The sequence below is a fragment of the Heloderma suspectum genome, chromosome 8 (genome assembly GCF_057233095.1).
Source record: "Heloderma suspectum isolate Gila_16-S chromosome 8, 16-S_ref, whole genome shotgun sequence".
NCBI lineage: Eukaryota > Metazoa > Chordata > Lepidosauria > Squamata > Helodermatidae > Heloderma > Heloderma suspectum.
Window position 1 is genome coordinate 39180602 of NC_139465.1, and position 18860 is coordinate 39199461.

Below are 18860 nucleotides of genomic sequence, written 5' to 3' on the forward strand. Positions count from 1 at the left end.
GCATTATGATATCTGCATACAGCTTTAGTACTGTTCAGAGCCAATCTCAGGCTTCCTTTTTTGCCTCTCTAAGTGTTATTTATTTAACTTGGGTAGTGTAAACATGGTTTCCCAAGTGATCTCCCATCCAAGCACTAAGCGGAGTCAGACTAGCTCAGTTTTAGCAAGGTTGCTGCACCATATGCCTTCAGACCATGTCCTGAACTCAATAATAGTTATTGTGCCACCCAAAGAAGACAAGCCTGTCATAGCCATCTGTCAATATATTTATTAAGATCTAGCCAAAAGGAGAAAAAAGATTTTTGAGTGGAAGGATGCTACATTAATTTAAGAGTTTGAAATCCATTATAACTTCTCCAGTTTTCGGGTTGAAGCTTACAGCATATGCAACTGCAGAGGGGTTATTGATCAGAGATTCTGGTTCAGTAACTGCACTGAAGAAGTACACGGCCTGTTTGCAGTGAGGAGTCCATTGACAATAGCCCTGCAGAAAGAGCCAGAAGAATATCAGCTCAGAGTATAAATACCTGATTTTTTAAAAACCAACAGTAATTATTTTTCTACGAAAAACAAAGGCAGCTGTATTTGCACCTTTACTAGGCCAACTCAAAAATCACAAAACTGTGCAAGCTTTCAAGATCTCTAGACCTCTTCATCAGGTAAGATGTTACAAAAAGCAGGTCAGCAAGGGGTGAGAAAGGCTGAATAGATGCTGTAATCAGGATGTCTGCAGGGTCAGAGTCTTAGGGCACAATCCTGTGCACGTTTAGACAGAAAAAAAGTCCTGCAACTCCCAGCATTCCCCAGCCAGCATACACAGATTTTTCTTATTTCAATTTAACATTCTTCCCCCCGCCCCACCGACCCCTGTGGACCATGGATGAAAGAGAATTAAGCAAATACCTTTTCATTTGAAACCTGCACAAGCCCTGTGCTAACAGAAAGGCCAGGTGCAAGATGATATTCCATCCACAGAACAGCTCCGTGGCTCTTCCCAGACCTGGAAAGAAAAAGCCTCAAGTATTGATTTCCTGCAAACTTTGAAGAGCACCATTAGGCCCACATGCACATTAAGCAGTGTACAAATTCTGTTTGAAATATGAATAGCATCTTCCCTCATCGACAGCCTAGGTCAGATAGATAAAAGGGCAAGAATGCTATGCTACAAGAGCCTGAAACCTTGGGAGCAGATTTCTAGCAGGAAGCAAAGTGATGCCTATAGGAAAGTACCTGAAATAACACATTAAAGATCTGAACCAGGAGAAAGAACCAACTATACTGTATGTTACATATAGTGGAGCTAGTGAAGTAAGGATCTAACTTCTTGTGCATTCCATCTTTAATTAAAAAACACTTGCTCTAGACTTCAGAACTGTAGAGATAAGCTTCAAAAAGTTATCTACCAAAGGCTTTGAGATTAAAGAGGTCCTTGAAAAGCCTTCCAGTGGCCAGGAAAGAGAGATCACATTATTTACAGGTCATTTACAGGTCTTTATTCCCATGGTCCAGATCTCTAGAAGAGCAAGGAAAGAAGTCCACTAATTCTACAAGCACAAAACTTCATTTTACAAGGGAGTAAGTGATTTATGTTGGCCAGTGTATCCAATTCTCAGGAGGTCTTTTCAGGAGGGTAACTAAGGAAGGAAAAATGGATTGTAAAATAATGAGGTGGGAGAGGGGTGGGAAATGGAATAAATTTGCAAGGCAAAGAGATATGAATAAAAAGTTATGGGGATGATTAATAAGATATTAGTGAGTTCTCATCCCCTAATCACTGAAATCACATTCTCTATCTTGTTTTCAGGTATACTGTCTTGCCATGAGGGCTAGTAACATGATTTAAGAAACCCTGCTTATTCTGGCTGGCACTTCAGGAACTAGCTATTACAGGCCTGGAACTGGTACTAAGTTGGCTATTTGAAAATAGAAGCAGCCTCAGGAGGGGAGAATTCAGAGCAGAAGAAGGGAGAGTGTGCTTAACATTTTCGCCAAAGCAGAGAAACTATGGGAAAATTCCTCTCCACAAATGGCACTTCGGATCCTATTCTGGGGTGGCACTAATTTGAGAGGTGACATTTAGAGTGGTAAAGATGCAGACAGGGAAAGAGGTAAGTCCTCCTTCCCCTCCACTACTTTTCTTAAAAACAAAGAAGTACTGGGGTTGTAATAGCCGTTAGTATTTACACATGAGATGTTTAAGCTGGAAGCAAAATACCACACATTTTGTTAGAATGGTTGTTTCAAGGCTTGCATTCAAAGGCTTCTGTTTTAAATCTGTATTTTAAATCTCTGCATTGCTGCTAAGTTTTATTCTGGTTGTACTTTTATACTGTAGTTTTAAGCTTACATATTTTATATTGTTTTATGTTCTACTTTGTGGTTTTAATTTTTGTGAACCACCCAGACAGCTTCGGCTATTGGGCAGCATATAAAATAAATAAATAAATAAATAAATAAATAAATAAATGAAGGAAGGAAGGAAGGAAGGAAGGAAGGAAGGAAGGAAGCGGGCCAGGGCAATGGGGTCCAGATCTCTGCATGACAGTTCTCAAATCATCATTTTATTGAGCATTTTTATTGCATCTATCTAAGTGGCTAACACCACACATTGTATGCACACATTCTTTACTTTCTAGGAATCTGGGCTTTGGACATGTATAAAAATTCTTGGTTGTTTCCCATAAAAACATTACGTACACAAATCTTGAAGCAAAGGTCTACTATTTTGTTTATAGCTTAAAGTGTCTGATGTGTAACTGATCTAACTTGTTTGCTAGTGCAAGTTATACAATCAAAAAAAATCTACATTTGAGGTTTAAATAAGGATCATTCTACAGACAAATATTGATCTTTACTGCACAGGATGTTCCACTATTTTACAGCTGGTACAGCAATAACACCATAATTTGGTAGAACGATAACGTCATACACTGTGTACAGGTTTGGAAAGAAATGATCAGTCAGGGAACAGATGGTTATATTTGGAAAGGACAAATAAACGTCATTATAAATCGATTCAATCATATGTCACAATGTAATTTATACATTATTCATTAGGAACAGCATGTTATCACATGTGAGATTTTTTTAAAAAAAATTATAAATATACCAAATTACAGAACTACAAAAGCTTTTTATGAGACTTTTTTTTAAGAAAAAGGGATAAGAATGTGCTGTCCCTCTAAACACTTTCCAACACTGAAATGGAGTTTATATTATTTATACAATGCCATTAATGTACATGGCACTTGACAGAGTAACTTAAGCAAAACAACAACCCTGTACTGAGGAGTTCACTGTCTAAAATTTTGACAGCGGAGGAGGTAACAGAAAGGAAGAGAGGGGAAAGGCTAACAGCAGATGAATTTGTGCCAAGACTCCATGGAAGAAGTGGATTTTGAAGATGGATTTGAACAGGGCCAATATCAGTACCCTGGGACAACTGCTGGGGGTCAAGTACCCTGCCAGAGGCCACCAGGATGTCCACCAAAGCCTGTTCCCCAGCTTTGCACTGACCTGGTGGAAGCAGCTGGGCCTAGGATCCCACCTGCCATGTTACATTTCCCACACTCGCCCAGGGTTCCCAGGGTTCCCAGGGTTATGGAACTAAGGGTGCAATCCTATGAGGAAAGGCAGCCACCTCCGAACTTGGAGGCGACCGCCTACCCGATGCGGGGCAGGAGGAGCACGGTGGGGATCATTCCCTCCGTGCTTCTCCTGCCCTGCATTTTCTGCTAGACATCTGATTTTGGCTGTCTAGCCATGGGGGGGGGGGCAAGCGGGGGAGGAGGCTGCTGTATGACACATAGCATGTGTCATACAGGCATTTCTGCCCTCTCTGCCCCGGAATGCCCCCAGACGCGCCCCTTTTTGGCTGTTCCGCACTCCTCTTGCAAGCGCGGAGGATGGGGCTGTTCCATGCTGCCTCCGAGGTAGTGCGGAAGCGGGGGGAGGTCGGTCCCCAGAAAACAACATATCCTATGGCCGTCTAGCTGCTCTCTCTAGCAGCCATAGGATCGCTCCCTAAAATTTATAAAATTCTGGACCAGATCTTACATGCTATTTTGGATACTAACCCCGTTAACAACCTTGCCAGTGAATGTATGTATTTATTTATTTCTCAGTGCTATCACCACCATCCTCACCCCATCTTTTCGGATTAACTCCTTACAAGGCAGCTGACAAACTTCGAGAACAGTAAAAACATCATGTGATCAGTAAAAACAATACAATCACAACATAATCAAACAACATAAAACAGCACTGCTAAAAGGTCTTCTTAAAAATCATGCCAGTGCATCCTAACTGGAACTAATCATATAAGGCCCTCCCTAAATGAACTCATTTTCAAAGCATGCTTGAAGATTGGGGGGGGGGGGGGGGCTTGCCAGATTTCAGCACAGAGAGAGTTCATAACCTTTCTTCCAGTGAAGAAAAGGTCCCATCCCTGGTAATCAACAAATGAGTATGATTCAACAGGATACCCAAAAGTGGGGCCAGAGATTAAAATCTTAAAACCTGGGTATGATAATAAGGGCAGACACAGTCATTTAAATGACTGGCTCTGACTATTCAGGGCTTAAAGCTCAAAATAAGTATCTTCAACTGAGTCTGGAAACAAACTGGGAACGAGTGTAAGTTGCGTAGGATAGCCATTATATGATCCAACCTCCTTGCTCCTAGTCCCACCAGCATCTGGGTGGCCACATTTTGAACCAGTTGAAGCTTCCAAGTCATTTTTAAGGGCAGCCCATATAAAGAGCATTACTATAACCCAGTATGGATGTCACCAGTGTGTGTGTTAACTGATGTGAGAGCTGCTTCTCCAAATAGGGATCTGCAGCTGGCAGGTCAGCCCAAACTAACAGAAGGCATTCCTGGCCACTGACACCAGCTATGCATCTAGGGTTGGTGCTGGGTCCAGAAGAACCTCCAAACTATATACTTGATTCCTTTAGCAGGAATGTAACCCCATCCAGAACAGGCTGTGTATCCCCCACCTAGATCAGCAGAATTCCCCACTAACAGCATTTCCGTCTTATCTGGATTCAACTTGTTTTCCCTCATCCATTCCAGTACTGACTCCAGACACTAGTTCGGGGTGTCCACTGCCTCCCCGGAATTATTTGGTACAAATGTTAGGTAGAGCTGAGCATCATCGGCACATTGCTAACACTTCAAACCAAACCTCTGGATGGCCTCACCCAGACATTTCATGTAGTTGTTCAAAAGCATAGGAGACAACATGGAACCCTGTGGTACCAGAGCCATTACAGCAGAGTAACCCCCAATCTGGTGAGCGAGCCAAGAAAGATGCCATGGTTGATGGTTATCAAGCCCTGCTGAGAGATCCAGGCAAATCAGCATGGATACACTCCCCTGTCTATCCCTGTTGAAGGCAATCAAGGCAGCTTCCAAACCAGCCCAAACATCAGACTAGAATGGATGCTAATTCTATGCCATCACATGATTCAGTAATGATACTTATCAGGTACACTGCATTTTTAGGATGTTCAAAGCACTTCAGACATCACCTTACTACAATCTTTACAACTGCACAAAACTGGTCGATATTATTATCCTCATATTGTAGATATGAGGCCTAAGAGAGAGAGCAGCTCAAAAGACATGATTCTTAGTGCACTGTGTTAGCCACTCTGCTAATTTTCACTACACTGTGGCCGTACTCCTGAAACCACTTCACAAAACCATTTCACATGTTTTCTCTTGACAATACTCACCTTGACAGGTTTAGGATGCCTTCGTTCCTGAGAGTGTGTTCTGGCACAGCTTGCTGGAAGTCAAACATCAAGACTTCCAGTGGATCAGATACTGATTTGCAAGGGTATTCCCACAGTGGATGAGGTTCTGCTTCTCTTGACTCCCTGAAGTCTAAGGAATTCTATGGAAGACAACAAAAGGGAAGCCTTGGAAGTTCCGGAGCGTTCACAGCAGAGTTCTTCCTTTAAGTACTCAGAAAGCACCATAGTGCTGGGCCACTAAGCCTTTAGTGAGTCAGGACCGTAACATTTATTTCACTAAATAAAAAATGTAAGGGAGATATTTTTAGTGTAGGAAATAGTTTTCAGGAATCAAGTCCCAATCAGTCTGCTACTTTAAGTCGCATTTCATTCTAAAGCAGCTAGCAGAGTCTGCAGCTCTGTAGCAACTGGTACTGAGAGGGCATACTGCCTCAGAAACATGGGGAACGCATGCAACTAGTAATTTTGGATGGACTTTTCCCTTCATTAAATTTGACGAATTTCCTTCTGTAGCCATTTAAGTTGGTGGCCATCGTCACATCTTGCGGCAGCAAATTTCATAAATGAACCATGTACAAAGAAGTCCTTCCTTTTGTCTGCCCTGAATCCTAACAATCAGTTTAACTGGACATCTCAAAGTTCTAGTATCATATATCTATATCTATATATGAGAGAGAGAGAGAGAGAGAGAGAGAGAGAGCGCGACCTTCCACATCCCATTTTCCTTTTTGTTAATATGTAAAATATTATGGAAGAACCTTAACCTTCTCCCACCTCTGTGCTTAGAATGGCTATTCAAGACAGGTCTGTGAAACTTCTGAGCTAAAAGCATCTACATTTTGCAAACACATTCTATGCCAGCAGTAGTGAAATAAAATGATGTGCATGTAATTGTTTATGCTGCATGTTCAATTACTTCCAATACCCACATTTTCAAGTATTATTTCATGCTAAGGGTTGCGATGGCAGAAGGAAACAAAGAGAGAAGGGCATGGAGGTTATGAGAACTATTGTACACCTAACAGCCTGAGCTGGAAGTTGCCATTTCAAATCTCAGCTGAGCTACATACTCATTAGGTAGCCTTATGCAAATCTCTCTCTCTGCCTCTCTCTCTCCTCCACCCCCAATATGATAATGGCAGCAACCCATCTTACAGAGCTGCTGGAACAATTATGCATGAGAAGTGATTTTTGTACACTCAAAAAGCACCATGTAGAGCAGGGGAGCGGAACCTCTGGCTCATGAGCCTAATCCAGCCTGCGGGGCATCCCAATCCAGCCCGCACCAACTCTTGGGGTTTCTCCAGGGGACAGGGCTTAGGTTCCAAGCCGTTCACCCTGGAGGAAACCCCTCAAAGGGCAACCCCCCTGCTATCTCTGATCTGATCCCTGCTGTAATCTGAGATTGGAGATACCAGTGGAGATGTAGGGCAGGCTGGGCATTGGGAATTGCCCATGCCAGGGAGAATGAGCATTTTCCCCACCACATGGGCAAATCTCACCACCGATCTCAGAGTCAGGAGTGGGGATAAGAAGTGGCCGCTCTTCCCCGTGTGGGCATGTCCCAACGCTCAGGCTGCCCAACGTCAACTTCACTATCTCCAAAGTCAGATCTGAGAGAGCAGTGGGGGTGAGGGGGCAACAGGGGCTTTCCCCATGCTGGGAAGAGGCACAGTTCTGGGCCTCCTTCCAGTATGAAGATGAGAGAAAAAGAAAAAAGGGCTTGATGGCAGGGGGAGGGCCATGCTCCTGACATCATCTGGCCGCAAGGTGCAGGATGGGGGCAATCCGTCCCCCCACCCCAAAACTGTTCTGCATCCCTGATGTAAGTAGTATTACTATTCAGGGTCCAGTAAGATCATGTGGGCAGAAAATAGTAGCTATAGGAGAGGAAGAAGAAGTGGGCCAAAGCGCAAAACCTCAGACACTAGAAGTCAAACCCAGTCCTCTTCTCCCAAGCATCTGAGTTGCACACACCACTGAAGTCCCAACCCCAAGCCAACAAGAAGCTAGCCATGTATTTTGCAGTCTTTGGGTTTGTCCTCCTCAATGACCTCTGAGCCAGGTAACTATTACTCATAGCTTAAAGAGAAGGACATTCTGCAAGGCCCTGAACTAGTCAATGAGACAGCAGATCCCAGCCCGGCTCTTTCAAGGTTGGGAAAGGGCTATAGCATGTCCAAGATTCTCAGAATGTGTTTTCATGACAAACCCACAGGACACACATAAATCCCAAGTACCGGGTTCCGATGGGAGCCAGAAAAGAATGTGTTCTTAATTAAATGGATATATTCAACTATCTACCCTTTTTACAGCAATCTTTGCCACAGCTTCACAGCTGCTAATGTGACTCATTAAACTTGTCACCCCAGACATTTCTAAGTAGTACTTTCAAATAACTACACATTTTTGCAATTAAGTTAATTGGTCCTGCGCTCTCAAACAATGAAGGCTGAGAACTTGCAAACACTCCTTATTACCATGAAAGGGATGTGGTACAAAAGTTCTTGTGGGAGTATACTTTATTTTAAGTAACATCAATGGACCTTCGGTTTTTTTCTCCTCATTTTTGTCTATTGTGAGATTTTCATTGCAGCTGCATTTAATTGTTTACTGATGAATTTATTTAACTGGCCCATTGTTTGTTCTACTGAAGCGTTGTGCAAATTTTTACGGACTGACTTTTAGGGCTAGGGTTTGTTTTTGTACTATTTTTATGGTGTATATATGTGTTGCCACTGTTTTTGATTACGTTACTTAATTTGTATACAGACCTCTATAGTTCAGTGAATTGCAGGTCTGACTCCTGCCCCATGTTTTACAGCCTCTCATCCCACCTCCCCTGGATGAGTGTCATTGGCCAAGCCAAGCTTCTGACTTTGCAGGGCCCTCACAGCAAGAAATGCAAGGCTAGCCAGAGGTCTCTGTGCTATTGCAGAGGGGTTATCACTCAGGGGTGTCTTCTCATTCTATGCGTGGTGACTTGTGCAACCCTTGGCAGAATCCTCTCTTTTAAGTGCTGCGAAGGGCCCTGCCCAGCTGAAAAGGATGCTTTCACTTGGCCAGCCTGAGCACGGCTTGAACAGTACTGTTGGCCAAGACAAAGACAGCACAAGGCAGCCCTCTCAACTGGGCAGCACACTGCCAGCACTTAAATGAGAAGACATGCCAAAGCCCTCTACAGTGCCAGGTTCTTTAGCTGAGAAATGGTGGTGACAATCATGGCTGGAGGGGATCTGGCCTCAGCCTGAAGACCATTCCTGCTGGATATGCCCCACATAAACCATATGTTGGCTAGAACCACGCACATGACCAATTTTCCCATGTGCAAATCTGTAATTCAATTGGCATTTCACAGACACATTGGGCGGGCAACCTAACCTTTATCATTTCATCCATAATGTGCACATCAAACCCTTCACAGGTACCACACGGGCTGCGGATTCGCCACAAGTCCTAAGGAAAAAGAAATACAATAGTAGTTTTCAGAGTTTTTAAACTAAAACATGAGCAACTGGGTTTTTAATATCAGCTCAAATCTGCTAAGCTTGGTTCAAGCTATTAGAAGCACATCATGACTGTAATGTCAGCCCTAAAGAAAATATGAGGGGCCCATTTCAGAATTAGATATTTTCACAAAACCAGTATAGGAAACATACTTGGCTTTGAAAATAAATTTGGGGAAAAATAATTCACAAGACTAACATGGCATGGGTTTTTCCTGGGACACCAACTCTATTAGCAGACTTCTTAGCAGTGCCAAGCCATGTAATAGGAACTGACATTTGGCAGAATTTCTTTGGCCATAAGGTGGCTGGTTGCAGAACCAGTTGCGAAGAAGCATATGCAAATGATATAGTTTGCAAGGTGTATGTCACTGCATCCAAACAGTACATGAGAATGAAAAGAAAATAACTGTTTGTTACGAGATGCTCTACAGTGCTAAGCTACTTCTAACTCTGAAAGTGGTACACTGGTGTCAACTAGGAGCAAGAAACTTGTTCAGTGCAGAGGGTGTTCTGGAAGCCTATGATAAGCTAGAGGGCTGAAGCTATCTACAGATAATCAACACAATTCCCATGAAATGCAGCAGCCAAATTTCATTTCGACAGCTGAGCTTACTGGCCAGCTGAAGTGACTAAGACAGACTCAGTGGCAATAGACCCAACAGCTTGATTCAGCACCTTAAAATAATTAGTTGATGTGAGGGAACCATCATGGGGCATCTTACCTTCCCACCATGAAGGCTAGAGACATTTTCATAAATGCTAAAATGACCAAGAACTTATCAGGCTACTCGGGAAGGAAAAATTCTGCCAGCTATTTCTGAAGTTACACATAATAGTAAAGTCTCTGGATGGCCATTTACATTGTCAGCTATTTATTTAAACTTCTACATTATTCTATCCAGAACACTCACAATAAATTAAAGCCACTCCAAACTAAACTCTAATATATAACTTAAGATAAAACCCAGTAAGCACGAAAGAAAACCCAAACAGTAAAAATGTTGTGAACTAGTTAAAATAATGAACAGCAGAATCCTGTACATATTTACTCAGAAGGTAAGTACCATTGAGTTCAATAGGGCTTACTCCCAAGTTAAATGGGTTCAGGATTACAACCAAAATGTCATTTGTGGAACCTGCCCTGAGTCCTATAGTTACAAACTGTCATTTTAATGTAATGCATACTTTTACATACTGGCATTTATAGCCAAGACAAGTTAGATATCTCAAAAGTTTACCTCCACTGTACAAACATATTTGCAAAACATTACACATGATTTTTAATACTCCTCAAATTTATCTCAAAACAATTATAGGGTTTTTGTTTTTATTGTGCAGAGTACATTTTAAAAACAGAAGATGCTACATGTTTTACAGGACTTTAATAGTAAGAATAAAGGTTGCTGGCAGCCATGTTGGTCCATTAGAAATAATCCAAACAGAAAAATATTGTAATATATTTGCTTAGGGTCAATTAAAAAGTCACAAAGGAGTGAGCAGGTTTTCACGTTCATCAAAACTTTCCTGGTTGTTTAAGCAAAACCCCCAAACATACTGGAGGTGTGGGGAGAGGAAAATGAAGTTGTTGAGCGTGATGAAAAAAAAATCTATCATTTATAGTAGTCTAGAGCGCAGGACAGGAAGGCCTGGCGTGCTATGGTCCATGGGGTCACGAAGAGTCGGACACGACTGAACGACTGAACAACAACAACAAAAAATAAGGTATTTGTTGTTGTTGTTCAGTCGTTCAGTCGTGTCCGACTCTTCGTGACCCCATGGACCATAGCACGCCAGGCCTTCCTGTCCTGCGCTCTCTCCCGGGGCATGCTCAAGTTCATATTCATTGCATCGGTGATGCTATCTAGCCATCTCATCCTCTGCCGCCCCCTTCTCCTTTTGCCTTCAGTCTTTCCCAGCATCAGGGTCTTTTCCAGGGAGTTTTCTCTTCGCATTAGGTGGCCAAAATATTTGAGCTTCAGCTTCAGTATCTGTCCTTCCAATGAGCACTCAGGGTTGATTTCCTTTAGGATGGACTGATTTGACCTCCTTGCAGTCCAGGGGACTCGTAAGAGTCTTCTCCAGCACCACAGTTCGAAAGCATCAATTCTTCGGCGCTCAGCCTTCCTTATAGTCCAGCTCTCACAGCCATACATTACTACTGGGAAAACCATAGCTTTGATTAGATGGACCTTTGTTGGCAAGGTGATGTCTCTGCTTCTTACTATGCTGTCTAGGTTTGCCATAGCTTTCCTCCCAAGGAGCAAGCGTCTTTTAATTCCATGGCTACAGTCACCGTCTGCGGTGATCTTGGAGCCCAAGAAAATAAAATCTGTAACTGCTTCCATTTCTTCCCCTTCTATATGCCAGGAAGTGATAGGGCCAGATGCCATGATCTTCGTTTTTTTAATGTTGAGTTTCAAACCAGCTTTTGCACTCTCCTCTTTCATCCTCAACAAGAGGCTCTTTAGATCCTCTTCGCTTTCTGCCATTAGGGTTGTATCGTCTGCATATCGGAGGTTGTTGATAATTCTCCCAGCAATCTTAATTCCGACCTGTGATTCATCCAACCCGGCATTTCTCATGATGTACTCTGCATATAAGTTAAATAAGCAGGGTGACAATATGCAGCCTTGTCGTACTCCTTTCCCAATTTTGAACCAATCGGTTGTTCCATGTCTGGTTCTTACTGTTGCTTCTTGACCCTCGTACAGGTTTCTCAGACTTTAATTAGATTAGGGTTTTCTTCGTATAAAATAGATCTCAGATTGTGCTGAATTCTGTAGGGGCAGGGACAAAGAAGCTATTCGGTTCTGCCTCTACCATGGATCAGAACAACTAGTCCCTTCTAAGACAGACAGCATAAGTAAACTAATCCTTGTATCACCAAAGCTGGAGAATGTCAGTGTAATAATCCAAAGAGTTTTTATCCAAATTATTTTTATCTCTTGGGAACACCTCATACATGCAACTTAAACTGTGGTCAAAATGCTCAGAAGCTGGTCTATTGTAATGCTGAAACTGTATAACATGTTCAGACACAATAAGCTTGAAACTAAAAAAAAGTGTCTGGGGGGAAAACAAAAAGGAGACACAGCATCCTTACCTGGAACTCCACAATCATCATGTGAAGTGAAGCAGACTGGGGCAAGATGGTCACGTCGCTTGTCAGGTGGCTTGATACTGCTGTCCGGGCATACCAGAAATATAAATTGTGCCATGGCAGTAAGCTTGTAGAGAAAAAGGGTTCACCAATTAAAAGGGATACCTTAGGGGAAGAAAAAGAGAAAGGTATGAACACCTGAAGAGAGGCCAACATTCATGTGGGTAAGGGGGTCATAGAGCACATTCAGCCTCACATCTGAGCGCTTTCTTAAGAAATAATTTATCTAAGCTATGTGAGTTTTAAGTGGTTGTCAATGATCCCTTCCTTGGTACATCCACCCCTTTCCCTTCATATCAAGACAACTCACAACACAGTATTTTTCAATGAACACGCTTCATACACTCAACAGCAGGGGGTAATATCCAATGTTGGTCCTTCTTAAAGTAGACCCACTGAAATGAATGGAACTTACATTAGTCATGATTCATTTCAATGGGTCTACTCTAAGTAGGACTGACACGAGATACTAACCAGGCTGTTCAGTGCTGAGTGATCAGTCAAGTGATGAGAGGTCAAGGAATGTACATATATCTGTGAATCACCCCTTAACTAATATTTACCTCATGGCATACATTTGGTAACTGTCAAAAAGGCTGCATATCAGCTTAGAAGGAACAACTGTACCCCCTTGGTCTAGGCCAGCATACTGGGGTGGTTCAGGCAAACTGCTCATTCGTGGAACACCAAAATGTGGTTGGGTATTATGTCTGATCCACCTCAGCTATAGACAAGTGGCAAAGCAAGTACTTCACTTTTTAATCTTAGAGGCAACAATATCACCCAAACTGATGGGAAAAAGGATCTGCTGTTTGACATACTCCTTTTTCTTTAAAAGGCTACCATTCAGTTAGAAAGGAGTTATTTTAGGCTGCAGTCCTGTCCACTTACCTGGGACTTCTGAGTAGACACGCATAGCACTGTGCTGTTAGTCACACAGAGGATATAGTCATCTTACCTTTCTGTCCTCAAGATCGGAAGAGATCAACAATTCAGGATGCTTCTCTATGATTTTAATTTTATCTTCTAGGTGGTTGGCCATAAAAATCTTTATGAGGAAAAAAAATGCTCTTAGTGCTATTTTGTTTGGCTTAATATTGCTCTAAGAATGACAACTATAAATTATGAATTAAAACATCATGCAGTAAGACATTCACTTCTTCAAAAAGGAAAAAAAATGTTCTGGAATGGAAAAGGATTTATTTTGAATAAATGAAATGCTCATCTTCTATAGAGGACAAACATCCTTTGCTCTCACCATTACAAAAGAAAAATAAATAATCAGGAGTAGTAATAATGAATGCAGTAAACAATGTAGGACAGTAAACAATGGCTGCATTCAGACGTAATTCCAAACTATCATATGGCATTATGAGAATGGGCCTTGGACTCACTTGCTCCTTCCTTCCCTTCCCCCTCCTTTTATCCAGGAGGGGAGATTAAAGCTTCTGGTTTGTAGCAAATCAGCTTGCCACTTTGCCCAAACTCATCTTTTGTTTCACAATTTGTCAAATTGACTAAGGATGCAATCCTATGCACGTTTGGACAGAAAAAGGTGCTACAATTTCCAGCATGCCACAGCCAACATGGCTGGCTGGATGCTGGGAGTTATAGGATTGGGGAGGGGGTGTAAATGTGCATAGGATTGCGCCCTAAATCACTTCAACGTTTGTAAGAGATTTAAATAAAAAATGTCCAAATAGGGCTCCTAAAGTCCAGACTGCTAAGACAGGTGCTAAATCTTCAAATGACACTTCCCTTAGGCCAATAACTATTTGGAGGCACGTAATGTTTTGGATTAAAATCTCACATCTTCTGTGACCAAAAACAAAACAAAACCAACTTTGCATAAGTTATTACCATTATAGGGGTTTCTTTCTTACAGCGCAAGTTATACATTTTTCACCTTATGGAAAAATGTAATACGTGAAATACGAGTAACAAAATAACAGGGGCTGCAGAAGCAGGGAATTGAGTCCAAGGAAAAGAATGCATGAAGACTCAAAGTTCTGCCCCTTGGCCACTGGTTGCAGCTTCCTGGGGAAAGATCGAGCTGTGTGCTACTGCTAGTGTCACTGCTTGCACAACATCAACAGCGCATGCTAGCAGTACTGCACCACTGGATCTTTCCCCTGATCCTTCCCCTGAAGTTTGAAATTTATGGCATGGACTCAAGGTTTCCTACTGGCACTTTCCCTTCATCTAGGATGTTAAAAAAAGCTCATATGCAGTCTGCTCTATGAAACTTTAATATCTCAACTGAGACAATGAATATATATTTTCACACCGTACTTATGGAATCTTGCTTTCCCTTGGGCAGGGGTGTGCAACACGCAGCCCCCACCACCCCTACTGCAGCCCCTGCCCTGCCAAAATTCACAGTGGCAAAAGAGTCCAATCTGTTTATCGGAACAGAACAAGCTAAATTTGAACTAATAACTGCTCCGTAGCAGTTTGCCCCCCTTCATGGATCACTGCCTTGTTGTGGCGAAGGGGCTTGCGTAACTCAGTGAAGCCATAAGCTATGCCGTGCAGGGCCACCCAAGACGGACAGGTCATGGCAGAGAGTTCTGACAAAATGTGGTCCACTGGAGAAGGAAATGGCAACCCACTCCAGTATTCTTGCCAAGAAAACCCCATGGAACGTATCACAAGGCTAAAAGAGATGACGCCGGAAGATGAGCCCCTCAGGTCAGAAGGTGTCCAATATGCTACTGGGGAAGAGCAGAGGGTATTTCCAAGTAGCGCCAGAAAGAGTGAAGCGGCTGGGCCAAACCCGAAAGGACACTCAGCTGTGGATGTGTCTGGTGGTGAAAAGAAAATCCGATGCTGCAAAGAACAATATTGTTTAGGAACCTGGAATGTCAGATCAATGAATCAAGGTAAGCTGGAGGTGGTCAAACATGAGATGGCAAGATTGAACATCGACATCTTGGGAATCAGCGAACTAAAATGGACAGGCATGGGCGAATTTAATTCAGGTGACCATCATATCTACTATTGTGGGCAAGAATCCCTTAGAAGAAATGGAGTAGCACTCATAGTCAACAAAAGGGTGGGAAAAGCAGTACTGGGGTACAATCTTAAAAATGATAGAATGATCTCAGTACGAATCCAAGGCAAACCATTCAACATCACAGTAATTCAAGTCTATGCCCCAACCACTGATGCCGAAGAAGCTGAGGTTGATCGGTTCTATGAAGACCTACAACACCTTCTAGAACTAACACCAAAAAAAGATGTCCTCTTCATCATAGGGGATTGGAATGCTAAAGTAGGAAGTCAAGAAATCACCGGGATAACAGGCAGGCATGGCCTTGGTGTACAAAATGAAGCAGGACAAAAGCTAATAGAGTTTTGCCAAGAGAACACGCTGATCATAGCAAACACTCTTTTCCAACAGCATAAGAGGCGACTCTACACATGGACGTCACCAGATGGTCAATATCGAAATCAGATTGATTATGTCCTTTGCAGCCAAAGATGGAGAAGCTCCATACAGTCAGCAAAAACAAGACCTGGAGCTGACTGTGGCTCAGATCATGAGCTGCTTCTTGCAAAATTTCGGCTTAAATTGAAGAACGTCGGGAAAACCACTAAACCGTTCAGGTATGACCTAAATCATATCCCTGATGAATATACAGTGGAGGTGAGGAATAGATTTCAGGGATTAGACCTGATAGACAGAGTGCCTGAGGAACTATGGACGGAGGTCCGTAACATTGTTCAGGAGGCAGCAACGAAATCCATCCCAAAGAAAAGGAAATGCAAGAAAGCAAAGTGGCTGTCTGATGAGGCTTTACAAGTAGCTGAGGAAAGAAGGGAAGCGAAAAGCCAGGGAGAAAGGGGAAGATATACCCAACTGAATGCAGAGTTCCAGAGAATAGCAAGGAGAGACAAGAAGGCCTTCTTAAATGAACAATGCAAAGAAATCGAGGAAAACAACAGAATGGGAAAGACTAGAGATCTCTTCAAGAAAATTGGAGATCTCAAGGGAACGTTTTGTGCAAAGACGGGCATGATAAAGGACAAAGAAGGCAGGGACCTAACAGAAGCAGATGAGATTAAGAAGAGGTGGCAAGAATACACAGAAGAACTATACAGGAAAGATCTGAATGTCCCTGATAGCCATGATAGTGCGGTCACTGAACTTGAGCCGGACATCCTCGAGAGTGAAGTCAAGTGGGCCTTAGGAAGCATTAGTAACAACAAAGCTAGCGGAGATGACAGTATTCCAGCCGAGCTATTTAAAATCCTAAAAGATGATGCTGTTAAAGTGCTGCATTCAATATGCCAACAAATCTGGAACACTCAACAGTGGCCACAAGACTGGAAAAGGTCAGTTTACATTCCAATTCCAAAGAAGGGCAACGCCAAAGAGTGTTCAAACTACCGCACAATTGCGCTCATTTCACATGCCAGCAAGGTGATGCTCAAAATCCTACAAGCTAGGCTTCAGCAGTATGCAAACCGAGAACTACCGGAAGTACAAGCTGGGTTTCGAAGAGGCAGAGGAACTAGAGATCAAATCGCCAACATTCGCTGCATCATGGAGAAAGCAAGAGAATTCCAGAAAAATGTCTATTTCTGCTTCATTGACTACGCTAAAGCCTTTGATTGTGTGGATCACAACAAACTGTGGCAAATTCTTAAAGTGATGGGAGTACCAGACCACCTTACCTGTCTGCTGAGAAACCTGTACGAGGGTCAAGAAGCAACAGTAAGAACCAGACATGGAACAACCGATTGGTTCAAAATTGGGAAAGGAGTACGACAAGGCTGCATATTGTCACCCTGCTTATTTAACTTATATGCAGAGTACATCATGAGAAATGCCGGGTTGGATGAATCAGAGGTCGGAATTAAGATTGCCGGGAGAATTATCAACAACCTCCGATATGCAGACGATACCACCCTAATGGCAGAAAGCGAAGAGGATCTCAAGAGCCTCTTGTTGAGGGTGAAAGAGGAGAGTGCAAAAGCTGGTTTGAAACTCAACATTAAAAAAACGAAGATCATGGCATCTGGCCCCATCACTTCCTGGCATATAGAAGGGGAAGAAATGGAAGCAGTGACAGATTTTACTTTCTTGGGCTCCAAGATCACCGCAGATGGTGACTGTAGCCCTGAAATTAAAAGACGCTTGCTCCTTGGGAGGAAAGCTATGGCAAACCTAGACAGCATAGTAAGAAGCAGAGACATCACCTTGCCGACAAAGGTCCGTCTAATCAAAGCTATGGTTTTCCCAGTAGTAATGTATGGCTGTGAGAGCTGGACTATAAGGAAGGCTGAGCGCCGAAGAATTGATGCTTTCGAACTGTGGTGCTGGAGAAGACTCTTACGAGTCCCCTGGACTGCAAGGAGGTCAAATCAGTCCATCCTAAAGGAAATCAACCCTGAGTGCTCATTGGAAGGACAGATACTGAAGCTGAAGCTCCAATATTTTGGCCACCTAATGCGAAGAGAAAACTCTCTGGAAAAGACCCTGATGCTGGGAAAGACTGAAGGCCAAAGGAGAAGGGGACGGCAGAGGATGAGATGGCTAGATAGCATCACGGATGCAATGAATATGAACTTGAGCACGCTCCGGGAGAGAGCGCAGGACAGGAAGGCCTGGCGTGCTATGGTCCATGGGGTCACGAAGAGTCGGACACGACTGAACGACTGAACAACAACAAGCAGTTTGCCGCCGAATTTTGGTGGGAAATCGCAACTTTCTTTTGCCTCTACCCCCATGCGTGGGAGCAATTCTGTGGTGCGCCAGCAGAAGTGTGGCTTGTGAGGGGCAAAAATTGCCCCCAGACCCCTGGCAGTTGCCCACTTCTGCCCTGGGGTTACCTTTGCTCACTTCATACCATAAACTGGCAGGTGACTGGACCTGCAGTTTCTCAGTTGGTTCTTCACCCCTTACCTTTAAAAAGATGCTGAAAACTTTATTTTTAAGATGATTTTAGAGAAGATCCAGCAATGAGCTGGTTCATCCATTTTTAATGTGAATTTGTCATTTTTATGTAAAACACCAGGAGCACTAATTGGCCAAAAGATTACTACTACTACTATTTTCTGGGAGAAACAGTGTCTTCAGAAGTCTTTTAATCAACACTCTAAATTCAATCTCAGTTATTTTCCCTGCTTAGCTCCTGTAGAGCAATTTACATATTATTCCATCAATTTCCTCTCAAAAGCTCAATCTTTGAATTTTAGTTTTTTACAAATAGCAGCTTGTTCAGAAATATAGGACATAGGACTGTTGTTGTTTTTTTTAAATAAATCATCCTCCAACATAAGATGGTTTATTTAGGCGATTCTCAAAGTGTGCAGTTTTTTAAAAGTTTTTTTGTTTTAATACAAGGTTTTTGAAGGGACAGAAAACAACCCCAGAATAAAACCAGATGTTAAACACAAGAGGCAGAAGTATGGGTGAAAACT

At 42.7% G+C, this 18860-nt stretch overlaps 1 protein-coding gene across 11 annotated transcripts in view; it reads right to left on the reverse strand.

Moving 5' to 3' along the window:
• Positions 1–245: 245 nt before the first annotated feature.
• The window catches only part of PRMT7 (protein arginine methyltransferase 7), a 41585-nt gene continuing 22970 nt past the window's right edge, over positions 246–18860 (reverse strand). For 8 of the 11 annotated variants that reach the window (XM_084812067.1, XM_084812066.1, XM_084812064.1 and 5 more), the window contains 6 exons: positions 13390–13479; positions 12375–12536; positions 9144–9218; positions 5742–5902; positions 904–1000; positions 247–484 (listed from right to left, as the gene is read on the reverse strand). In XM_084812067.1, the coding sequence (XP_084668193.1) occupies positions 323–484; positions 904–1000; positions 5742–5902; positions 9144–9218; positions 12375–12536; positions 13390–13479 (747 nt within the window). In that variant the 3' untranslated portion in view covers positions 247–322. Of the gene's footprint in view, positions 485–903; positions 1001–5741; positions 5903–9143; positions 9219–12374; positions 12537–13389; positions 13480–18860 lie in introns of all 11 variants that reach the window. The other 3 variants (XM_084812058.1, XM_084812056.1, XM_084812057.1) reach the window with 1 other exon arrangement.